The sequence below is a fragment of the Sciurus carolinensis genome, chromosome 17 (assembly GCF_902686445.1).
Source record: "Sciurus carolinensis chromosome 17, mSciCar1.2, whole genome shotgun sequence".
NCBI classification, from domain to species: Eukaryota; Metazoa; Chordata; class Mammalia; order Rodentia; family Sciuridae; genus Sciurus; species Sciurus carolinensis.
The window spans coordinates 31,203,831-31,216,318 of record NC_062229.1 but is presented as its reverse complement, the minus strand read 5'-3'; the positions used below and the strand labels follow the sequence as shown (position 1 = coordinate 31,216,318).

Here is a 12,488-nt window from a genome sequence, read left to right as displayed (position 1 = left end):
GGAATCGGGGTGCCTATGACAAAGAAAACTAAAATCTTCTGCCTGTTGGTAGGTGAGTTGGAACAAGGGTTGAGGGAAATAGATGAACAAGCTCTTTTTCCACCACTTGGTGACATAATGATACATGGTGTTCTTGTGGGTCAAACAGATTCTGGGGAAGATAACCTGGCTTGAAGTAGCTTGCTAGGGGTCTGCTACCCAAGGAAGTGGTCTTTTAAAATTAGGCGATGCCAGCAATAACACTATAAGGAACAATGCTGGGGTGGGAACTAAAGAGGGGTCTAAAGAGGTCAGTTATGAGGAGGTCACTCATATTAAGGAACAACACAGTGGCCCAGAGAAGATCTCTGACAGGCTCATGAATAGGGTCCCTTGGAAGAACCAGAGGTAAGAAGCCTGTCAAAATGCACTGGAAGATCAGTGAAAGCCTGGAAAGAATGGCCAGTGGCCAGGTAAAAAGACCTCTGTCCTTTTCCCTTCCCTGCCTTGGCCCTGGAGGAACCAGAAGCAGCAGAGCACAATGGTTTGGGGCAGAGCCATTTTCTCTCCCTCCCTCCCCAGTGCTCATCCCTGAGCCAATGTAGGTTAGGTGAGAGCTGAGTGTAGGGCAAGATGGGGCATCTTCAAAGAGAATGCAGGATAGTCTTCTCTTAGCAGGATCAAATGTCCTCACACCTTAGCCAGAGGAGCCTGGTCCAGCCACTGGAAGAAACTACAACCTTCTCTTCATCCACAGCCCTTTATCTACCTGCCGGGTAGAGTCCATAACTTCAAAATTTATTTCTTCTCCACTTGGTCCCACTACTCAGGAAGGCCCTACCTAGTGCTCTGCTCTGGGTTTGACTATGTTTGGGGGGCAGAGCTACTCCAGATTGAGGGGACCAGGGATGCCACAGCACCACAAACTATCAGAAAACAAATGAAGCCCATGACACACCTAAGACCCTAACCCAGGGCATTGGGAATGGGACTTTGGGAATGAGAGAGGAGAAGGAAGGAGGGAAGTCCTGTCCCAGTGGCTTCCAGGATTGGACTCAGCAGTGGCAGGGGCTGGGGCCATGTTCTGGTGTGCTGCCTCTATAAACGAGGCTGATCTGTAATGGTCGTGGGGACGCAAGGGAATGTGTAGGCAGTTCCCTGCTGCTGGTGGTCTGATTCTTAGAGACCACAATTAGAAGCAGGTGCTGCTCACAGTGGTCACCCCTGGACTAGAAGTTCTTCCCGTGGCCTCCATTTCTTTTTCTGGGGGCATTGCCACCAGGGACCTGCAGGGAACAGAAGGCAGTCATTGGTTGTCCAGAAATTGGTCCCATGGCATAATCCCTCACCATCTCCCTTCTGAAAGTAGGGGAAATCTGACCCAAAGTCAGTAAGATGTCTGGTTCCACAGGGACCCATATTGGCCTCTAAGCAATGATGGACTAATGGTGAGGAGGAGGTCTGGGTCTCTGGCAGAGGGGCCTCTGATGTGGGGCCCAGGTCCTGGGCTTCAGAGGAAGCAAGCTGCTCACCGTGCGTGGGGCCCCTGATCCAGGTCCTGGATGGTGTCCTTCAGAGTCTGGCCACGTGTCTCTGGCAGTAGAATACAGAGTATTCCTGCCCCGATGGGGAAGCTGCCATAGATGAGCATAGGGAGTCCCTTATAGTACTCGCCCAGCAGGACCACAAGTGGTGTGATGATGCCACCCAATCTTGAGAAGATGCTCACCAGTCCCATGCCTGTTTGTCTGGGGGAAGGCCAGTACAAGTTGAGCAGAACCAGCCGCAACCCGGAGTCACAGCACAGCTCCACCTCCAGACCCCTTATGGTGACACGCCCCCCCCCAAAGGCCAGCAGGATCTCCAGTCTCCTCTGGCCTATCCAGCACTCCTGCCCCTGCGTGCACCTCCCACCTCCAGGCCTCCCTGTCTGCCTACTCCCTGTCTAACCTGTCCCATCTAAGGTCAAAGTCTGTGACTGCCCACCACCCCTCCCCTCATCAGAGTGTTCCTTCTCCTGGGTCATTCATTCTGAGACTGCCCATATTCCTGTCCCAACAAGGTCAGGCCGTGGCCTATATCCATGTCTGTCTTCCACCAGCCTGGAGACATCTTGGGAGCTTGTACTACAGTTCTAGTTGTCAGGGCCCCAGAATCAGTCTCATTAACTATCTGTGGACTGGTAATGAGGGTAGCAGAGGACTGGCCAAAATCAGGGCCCTAGAAGCAGAAGAGCAAGAGTCACACCAGCAGCTCTTACCGGACAACTGTGGGAAAGAGCTCAACAGTGTACAAGTAGGAGATGGTAAAGCCAGCAGAAGTGGCGAACTTCCCCACCACAGCCAGCGTGGTGACTACCAAGGGCAGATCTGCAGGAAGATGCTGGTGAACCACATGGAAGGTAAGCCGCCCACTCCCTAGGTCCTGCCCACCACCTGGTCCACCCAAACTCCTCACCTCTTCTGTACCCAACCCCTGGGGAAGCCTATACTCCTGAGAGGGGAGTGATGGCCCTTGGTCCAGCCCCTACAGCAGGGGTGGGGGAGGGAGGGAAATGGCCAGCTCATACCTGCTGGGATAAAGATGATAATGATACACATGAGGCCACCCAGAATCAGAGTCCCCATCTGACTCCACTTGCGGCCAAACTTCTCCATCATGAAGATGCTGAGAAGACGGGCGGGTACCTCGATGGCTCCAAATATTAGCTGTGTCAGGTAGATGTCCAGGCCAAAGTCTCCCACTTGGAGGCTGAGGCCATAGTACCCCAGACTGTCCACAAACCTATAAGGCATCCAAGGATCCCTGTCACTGTTGGTGTGTAACACCATCACACCCAGAGGAAGAACCTGCCTTGGTCAGTGTCACTAAAGGAGACACTGGCACAGCTAGGGAGAGAGCACCCAACCTGAGAGTCGCCACTCACCTGACACAAAGGGAAGTGGCCAAGGAAGGGGCAGTGCTTTGGCACTGTCCCCAGGGAAGCGCATGAATCCTGGACAACTCACCAGACACAGATGAGAATCAGGGTCACCTTCCGAAGATGGGGGTGTCTAAAAAGATCCAAGGCATTCCCTGAGGAGGCTGTCTTTTCTGGGACCAACTGGAAAGAGAAGCAGAGTGAGGGGTCATGCAGAGGCTCTATGGGGGTCAGCTTTAGGGACAGGGTCAAGCCCTGGCCTGCTGGAAGTACCTGGTTTAGGAGCTCCGGGGAGATTTTCCGCCTGTTGACTGAGGCTGCCTTCTGGACCAGTTGTCTGGCTTCCTCTATCCTTCCCTGGGTGAGGAGCCACCGAGCAGATTCTGGCAGAGCCCTGTCGACCAGGAGCAGCTGTGACCTTGGGGTCTGAAGTCCTGTGGAGCTCTCCCAGCCCTTCCAGTACACGGGGAACCACACCCCTGCACACTTAAGAGACTCCCTCTCCCAGACTAGCCTCTGACTGCCCCCATGAGGTAAGTGTGAGCACTACTCCCCGCCACAAAGCATAGCCAGCCTAGGGGTGGTTTGCTCCTGGCAAGTGGCTCCTCACCAGATGTAGAAGAAGAGCAGCAACATAGGTGCGGCACCAGCAATCTGCAGGAGCCTCCAGTTGCGGATACCATATGCAAGTCCGGCTAGCACCATTTGCCCAAAGGCGAAAGTGACCTGGGTCAGGATCACAGCCCGAGTTCTCCATGAGGGGCTCACCCACTCTGAAACTGTGGGGACAGAAAGGCTGAGGCTGGACCACACCCTGCCCATTCACTCCCTGCCACTCCCCAGATGCCACCAGGTCAGCATGGGGGCCTCAGTCCCTCCATGAGAAGCTCCACGGGGTCTGCCTCAGGTATGGGATGCCTATAAGACCCCCACAGGCAGGGCCCAGAGACTTACTCAGGACAACCGTGCTTAAGATAAATCCTGAGATAGCAGTAGCCACAACAAAGCGCAGGGCCATGTATAACTCAAAGTTGGGCACAAAGGCGGTGACTAGGCCCACGACCGTAGTCAGGAGCAGCTGTACCAGGAGAGATGTTTTGCGGCCAATCCTGAGGTAAAAAAGCACAGTTCTGTGTGAGGAGGGAAGGGTACTGCTAGGAAGGAAGCAGAGGAAACCCGGCAGGCCAGACCTGGGCTCTCTGAGAGATAAGACACGGCCTTTCTCTGGGAGCCCCATCGGAGGGGGGAAGAAACCAGGTCTTTTCCTGGAGGCCAGCATGAGGGGCACAAGGGGAAACTTGGGCCTGTACCAGAAACCTAAAAGCATGCTAGGCCAGGGGAGAGCTGGTCAGGGTTCATACCAGTCACAGAGTGGCCCAAAGACGAGGGCCCCAATGAGGAGTCCGGACATGAACACCGACTGCGAGGTCTCCTTCAGGTGCTTCCGATGGCACACCAGGTTGAACTGAGGCAAACACAGGCAGATGTGAGTGTGGGGGAAGTACTGAGGGCACGTCCTTCACCACCTAGCCCGCGACAGAGCTCTTAGGGCTCATGCCTATGGTTTCCAAACTGTGTTCCAAGGCACCCCAGGGCACCACAGTGAACTCACTGGGCACAGCACAGTATATTTAAAGGGAAATAAATACAGTGATATTTAAAATCTGTCTGACATCACACAAACTACTAGCCCAGGATAGTCTATGCTTCAACATGAGATCACACTACTTTTCTGTCAATGACATCTTATCTCTGCGAAGTCCTGTTTCAGGCAGCAACTGTGAAAAAAAAGCAAACCGTGTACAAATCAGCATGGAACTGGAAATGGACCTAGCAGTGTCCAAGGGCTGCGAAGTGTCCAAGGTGTGCTCAGGGGCCACACACGTTCCATTAGTGAGCTGTTGCATGACCGATGTGATCCTGCAATATGTATAATCAGAAAAATGAGAGATTACCCTCTATTTATCTATGATCTATCAAAGTGTCTACATGCATTCTCCAGTCACGTACAACTAATTAGAACAAACAAAATTTTTAAAAATTTTTAAAAAGAATTAAATAAAATGTTTTTCTCTTTCAATTTATGTGTACTACGTGTACTATTCTTTAAAACAACTAGTAAATTGTCAGGACATAAACACATATTATGCTTTGGCGGTAACAATACATAGAACTATAAGCTATTTCTTTTAGCCTAAGGGTGCCATATAAAATTCCTGACTCACTAAGGATTTAAAATTTGAGCATCTATGACAATCCACTGATGCCTCATCCTGACAGGAAGGGTCTCTTCTCCTCAGCTCAGACATCCTTGCGACCCAGTTGGCCCTCTCCAAATTTTCCCATCTGGTTGCAAAATCCCCCTGAAACACTCACCAATCACAGGCAATCAGAATCCTAAGGAGCATGCACACACACCTTCTGTTTGGAACAGAGGAGCATGCACACAGAGTGGGAGAAGGTGGGAGCGGGGGTGGGAGAGTATATCTGTGCAAAAGATGCCAATCCACCTGGAGGCTTAGAGACAGCCTGATCCACAGTCTAGGAAATGAAGTGGAAAAAAAAATGTGGATCCGCCCAGCTCTGCACACATGTCCACTGTATGTGCACATGCAGTACATACGACTGCCTCAGGGGAGTTCTGCACCCCTTGCACACGACTCAGCCTCATACATGATTGCCTCAGAGAATTGTCACAACTGTCATGGACTTATTATTATTTTCCCCTGAGGGAGGGGAGGTTAGCAGCTAATCCTGGGTCCCACAGTTGCCTGGCATCTGATGGAATCAACACATCTCTATTGCCCTAGACAGGGAACGAAACTGAGTAAAGTCTAAGAGAATGTTTGCTGAAAATGAGCCAATGAACTAAGGCCAACACCTAGCTAACTAGTCAATCACCATCAGTTAAATAAACTTTAGCAAGAAATTAGCTAATCCAGGAGTTACCATTGTGCTCATACTTCTGTTCTCAAGGACAACTGTTAATTTTTAAGGACTTTCAGTATGTGTCAAATGATTAACTGATTACCCCCGAGAATGACGTGGGACAGGACAGGACTCTTAACTGTTGTTCCATCTTGTTTGGTTTTTGTCTAGCAACTAGATTGCCCTTGTAGTAAAATACCATTTAAAATAAATAAAGGCTTACTATCGCCAGGCTCTACGGTCAGAACTGAATGGCTTTGTGTGACCTTGAGCCTATTAGCCTGTGTATCTGTGTCTTGGTTTCCCACCAGTACAAAAATGGTGATAAAATCCATTATAGTATCATCTGATTGGATTAAAGGAACTAACACATGTGACCTGCTCAGCTTGGTGGATGTTACACAGGTGATGTCAGCGAGGATGGCTGCACTGGCCCTGTGCTCATGAGGCTCTCAGGGCTACAGTGCTCACTGGCAAGAATGTCAAGCCATGGGGGTCTTCCAAGTCTGGCACCCCTGGTCGGACTCATTACCTCCCTGTAGTTTATACCCCTTATGTCATTCAATCCTCACTCCAACCCCAGGAAGGCTTATTCCATTGCTCAGCAACTGAGACTAAGTCTTGGAGAGGTGCCAAGGTAAACCAAAACTCATGTGGCATCATCATTTTGCAGATGGCATGGAGATGAAGAGGGATGCACTTGGGATGCCAGTCATCCACCTCCCTAACGCCAACAGTGCTTGGTTCTGTTCAGGGTCAGCCATAGTGGCCTGCAGAATTCCACCCTCATTTCTTAGAGCACATACCACATATCTCTTCCTTCTTCTTAAACCCGCAGTGGTCCTCTTTGATCTCTAGCAGAAAGCCCACATTCTTTAGCACTCTACCTATGACCCTACGAGAGTTGGCTCTTATCTATTTCCCAACATCTTTTATGTCAGTGTTCCTCAAATATGCCAGACATTTTCATGCCTCCAGACCCTAAAAATTATCTTCTCTCTGCTTCTCCTCCTCTTGCCATTCCAACCTCGTCCTCAATCCCAGAACAGATGATGCAATTGCTGCTACTCATTGACAGTCTGTTTCCCTCCCCCTCAGAGTTCTATATGGACAGGGCCATGAGTCACCTTTTCCTTTTACCAAGGATGGGCACCCAGGAAATGTTGCACTGATAAGTTGAGAAATAGAAACGTACTATGACCTTCAAGGGCATGTATCCTTAAGGAAATGTTCTTTCTTTTCAGATTAGTGTGTTTTTTATTTTGGCTTGAGTATGAAACTACTGGTTATACTAAGGACATTTGGGGTGTCCACTTGGATAGGACCTTCTGCATCAGTGTGCAGAGCTCCTCCTTATAGATTAAAAAAAAAAAAAAAAAAGCAGAGGCAAAAGATCTCATTCCAAGGGAACTCTGCTCTGGAACTGAGTTTGGATTGTCCTGTGGCACAGGTCACAAAGTCCCAAATTATATATTTCCTTGCGAGTCACAGTTCTTGGGAGGGTGGAAGTGGGAGGGAGAGTGGGAGGGACCTCTTACCGAGAAAGTAAGAGGTCCAAAGCCCAACCCAGTCAGCATGGACTAGGTTGCTGACTGAGGCCAAATAGAAGCTCTGAGAGCTGCCAATAGGCCAGTGGAGAAGTTGAAGTAAGCTTCAAGTTTGTGTGTGTTGGACCAAGGGGATACAAAACAATTTCAGTGATGGAGACAACTGAGTTTATTGTTGTGAGCAGTGATACCATTGGTAAAACTTGACTACTAGTATTCAGTACAACCATCAAATCTCCACCTGAGTGTGTGCTGTTTTTGAAAACTATGTAGTCACAAGATTGGTGGAGAGTCATAGACTCTTGACTTTTTGACACTGTAGGACAAGCAGAGTATGAGAGATTATGGCAATTGAGCATCCACAAATAAACATATTTCTTTTCTGTTTTTCAGGAGTCTCTGACCTTACTAGAAGTGAAAGAAAATGGGGTGCCTGAGATAATGCACCATGTCCAGTGATGACTATCTTGCTTGTTGAGACACAGATTGAGCTCAGAGATGACCCCTCTCCTATTGAGAAACTTGCCAAGAGCAAACAGAAGCCTACCATTCCAGAAACTGCTGAAAAGCTGTCCTTGACCAAAGGGCTGTCAAGTGGGGTATTCTATACACACATGAAAAGGTCTAATGAATGTGTCAGAGTAATATTAGTTGCCCTGGAGCCTCTATAGCTGAACAAGAGCTTCGTGTGTGTGCTGCCATTTATTAATATATTCCTAATGTTAGTCAGTGTTCCATCTGCTATGACAAAATACCTGAGAAAATCAACTTAAAGGAGGAAAGATTTATTTTGGCTCATGGTTTCAGTCCATAGTCACTTGGACTCATTGCTGTGGGTTTGTAGTGAGGCAGAATGTCCTGACAGGGGCCATGTGGTAGAGCAAACTCACTTAACTTCCTGGTCCTAAGGGCATGCCCCCAAGGAGGCACTCCCGTCTCTAGGTCCCACTTCCTACAGTTTGTACCACTCTCCAGGAGTCCATTTGGCTATGAATACACCAATGAACTATCCATTAATGAGTTTAGAACCCTGGTGATCCAATCACTTCCCCAAAGTTCCACCTCAAAGGGATCAGGCCTTCAAAGCCTATGGGGGACATTTCTAGATCCAAACTATAACATTCCTTGACAGTTGCCTTTTCTTTCCACCCTTGAGTAGAGCAAGTGTTTGATGAAACTAATGACTAACTTTCAAGGAAATTTGTCATTTGCTAGGTTTTTCAAAGGGGAAGTTAATTTTTAACTTCTTTCACAGATAAACGATTGCACCTTATGAGACACACCGAATGGATGGTGTTCATAACTTAAAACAATCGTTACCTGTTGGTGGTCTTATATGCTTAGTGTAGATATACAGTCTAATAGTAGGTGATATGATGCTACTAAAACCCAGCTGAAGGCCTGGGAAAGAGGAAGGACAGGAGTGGTTCTAGAGAACAGTTCTGTGGGAGGAATTGCATCCTCTTTTAGCTTGGGAGGATGCAGGTCTGTAGCACTAAGAAGCCAGAAGTGGGTGGGTTTAGGGAGAATACTTGACATATGGGGGCAGTCAGGGAAATCCCCGCATGTCTGTTTTATACATGAGGAACCCTAGGGTAGCCAGATGGGGCTCTCTAGTTTCATAGACATCATGGAAAGAGTCTTATGAAGGTTCTTCATAAGTATATTAGCAGGGATTTTATCAGTTTATTTTGATTACAGTTTCCAATTTTTTTCAATGTTCATGTTATCTTTTCTACCTTCCCCAAATCCTAATTTTAAAGCTCACTTGGTGTTGACAAATGTGTCAGTTATTTATACGGGCACTCTGTTTAAACAAACAGCAACAAAGGTGCAAATCCTTGAAAATACCCCATGCCATTCACATACCCCTGCTACCCTTATTCCAGACACACAAAGTTACCTACACCTTGAAAACCACCTCTTTCTGGTTGCTAGTCTGTCTGCAAAGGACTTTCATCTTCTCTGTCAACATTTTTGAGCATCTCGTTGCCCAGCTCACATTACCAGTTCATTTAGGAAGTTGTCTACAGGAGAAAGCAAATTCTGGGCCTCAGAGGCCACCCAGCCCTTTATTCCTGCACAAGGGGTCCAGATCTTCCCTGACCACCCAGCGTCCTTGGAGAAGGGAAACAGGGGGCTGCCTTCTCTCACTGTTTCCTACAGTTAATACTCAGTGGGCTTTGGCTGGATGAAGTTGCATGAATACTCTAATACAGGCTGTGAACAAGGGAGAGAATGGGCTCAGAGTAATATAAAAGATTTTGTGGGCTTTAAGGATTTGACCAGGTGGACAGAGGGTTTATGAGGACCTGATGGTACACCCACAACCTTTGAGGGCTAGTGAAGGCCAGAATCCGCCATGGGGGTGGTGCTGGGGGGTGGTCAAGATACCAGTAAGGGTCTGACCAGCTAGGCTGAGCTAGATACAGAGATTGGGAGAGTCCCTGGGCCACTTTGTTCCTGTGGGTGGGATAGGCAGAGTCAGGAGGAACACAGGCAGGACCCACCTTGAAGTTGCCAGGGTTCTGGAGTTTAAAAAGTAAATGTTTGACTTTGGTTAAAACATTGGTTTTGAAAGTCTCTAAAAGTGATTATTTTTTCAATTACGTGTGTGTGGCGGGAGAGTAAATGTTTAATATCTGGGCTCCAGATTTACAACCAACAACCTCAACAACCTATGCCTCTCAGGTTTCTGGACTGTTCATGCCATGTCCTGCTGCTGCAGGATCAGCACAGCAGGAGTCCAGTGTCGGGGGAGGCAGCTCCATGCTTGGCTCACTGTGTTGCCATCACCAAGTCATCTCCTCACTCTGTGTCTAAACCTTACCACCTGGGAAGCCACAACAGCAAGGAGCTAGAGGCTTTTGAAGGCCTCTCTTACTCAGAAGTGGCTAGAGGGAGGAAATCTTTCTGTACATGAACCCCAGTCTCTCCTAAGAGAATGAAGTCAGTAAGAGCAAGTGCTTAATTATCCACAGGACAAGTCTTAGAGCCCAGAGTGTTCTCCAGCATCCCAGAGGCTGGGACGTACAGAGGGAGGCTGGAAAGTAGGAAGCCCAAGTCAAGCAAGCAGGATGCAGAAAAAGTGGACAGGGAAAGCAACAGCCTGAGAGTTAGGAAAGCACAGCACAGGTCATCAGGCAGGCGTGCAGGGGTGGACTGAAAGACAAGGGGAAAAGAGACAGCTGGGAACACTGGGTAGAGAGAAGCAGCATAAGAGCAGGAAAACAGAGGACAGGCTTAAAGGCAGGCCACTGGGCAGACAGACAGAGGGACAAGGCAGGACAGAGAAAGAAACAAAAGGACAGGCAAAACTGAACAGAGAACTGGGCCGGCAGACTATATAGGAAAAATAGAGAGGTGGATGGACCAACAGGCAGAACAAGAGGATGACTGGCAAAAGGTAAAACAGGCATACGAATGGTCAGCCATACAGGCACAGGAACAGTTACAGAGACAGCAACAGGCAGGGACTGAAGGCACGGGGACAGGCAGAGGGACCAATGGACCCAAAACAAGTGGACAGATAGGCAAAAGGCCAGCAGTACCTCATTCATCAGGGATCGGGGCCTGTCCTCAGGATAGTGCCAGTTGGTCTCACAAGGTTGTGTCTCATTGAAGCGGTGGCTGAGGATGTCCTCCAGGCTGGCGTCACTGGGGGGTGGCCGGAACATGAGGCAGGACTCAGGTCTGCCCTCAGCATCCAAAGGCACACTCAGTGCCAGCTGCTCAGCTACACTCAGGTTGAGTGTGTGGTTCTTGACCCAGGCCACTGAACAGTAGTGGGTCTCATCCAGGACCATGAAGGCCTGGCAAAATACGTAGAAGGGAGACAGGAAATTGGGAATACTCGTCAGGATCGTTAACTGTATCTGGAAGCGACCAAAGTCACCTATTTCAGTTAGAACCTGGGCAAACTGAGCCATGACTGCTAGTCACCAGTCCTCAGGTAACTCTGGAGATTAGCTCTAGGGTGCTTGTTCCTCTGGACAGTGGTAACAACCGCATTAATGTTTAATCCAGCCTTGCCTAGATCCACCTGTCACACAGCTCCCTAGTTGTGATCTGAGAATAGAACGTGATAAAAAAAAAATCATCCAGTCTAGCTTGTAGCCTCTGAGGCTATTTTATTTACTGCAAGCAGGCATCAAAGAGGAATCAAGAGTAGCTTCTTGGGCCCTGAGCTTTAGCCAAACATTAATACAGCTTACAGTAGCCAATCCCACCCCATCTCCAATTGCAACACCTTAAACAATTCACACCAGCTCAATATCTCCATTTGCTGAAGAATCCAAATTCTGAGACAAGTGTCTCTGAGAAACAGAAGACTGGTCCCTAGAGCCACTTTGTTCATGAGCCCCTTGGGTGGTGACATTAGGCTGTGTAGGATAAGTCAGGAGGACAGCAAGAAATCAGCCTGGGGATCTCCTGGGGATTGCAGAAGTAGTGGTGTTTGGCGTCATGTTATGTTGGGGCAAAGGGCACATAGTGATTTCTGGATTGGACGTGGGATGGGTTCTTAAAGCCTCTCTTGAAGTATTCATGTCTTTTGGTAATAGAAGCAGCAATGCACTTTACCTACAGTAAGAAAAATGGAAATGGAAACGACTTTCTCCCACTTCTCAGAACCTAGACCCCTGTGTGGTCCAAAGAATGATATTCAAGGACATTCACTGCTCTAGTGAAAGTACAAGATTGGTGAGAACTTAATGTCCAGGACCAAGAACGGAATAGACAGTGAGCCTGTCTGTACTGAGGCATTATAGGCACCTCAGAGGAACCAAGCTCCTGTTTGCACTGATGAAGAGCTCCAAATGAAGTATCGAATGCGTGAGAGAAGTACAAACAGTGAGATGATGTCCCCAACACATGAATTTCGTGACCATGTGCCCTTGGTGCACTTTGTTTCCTGTGAAGCCCGTTCCTGCATCAGAAGTGGTACTACGTAGCATGCCCTGCTGATGGACATGGCATTCCATGAGCCCACGGATGGTGGTTTTGGCAGAAGCAGTGTATTCAGGTTAGACAGATTCAAATCCAAAATGTCGTTCCAGGAAGAATAATACGCTGCCCCTTCCATGAGGGAAGGGATCTAAAGTAATCCACCTGTT

At 48.6% G+C, this 12,488-nt stretch overlaps 1 protein-coding gene across 1 annotated transcript; it reads right to left on the bottom strand.

Annotated features, from left to right (window-relative positions):
- Positions 1-1,171: 1,171 nt before the first annotated feature.
- Slc22a13 (solute carrier family 22 member 13) lies at positions 1,172-11,303 on the bottom strand. The gene is made up of 10 exons (XM_047532322.1): positions 10,926-11,303; positions 4,261-4,364; positions 3,854-4,008; positions 3,510-3,678; positions 3,173-3,293; positions 2,988-3,082; positions 2,549-2,763; positions 2,240-2,348; positions 1,512-1,727; positions 1,172-1,265 (listed from the first exon to the last, which is right to left on the bottom strand). The coding sequence occupies exons 1-10, from the start codon at positions 11,301-11,303 to the stop codon at positions 1,172-1,174; spliced, it is 1,656 nt and encodes a 551-aa protein (XP_047388278.1).
- Positions 11,304-12,488: the final 1,185 nt, after the last annotated feature.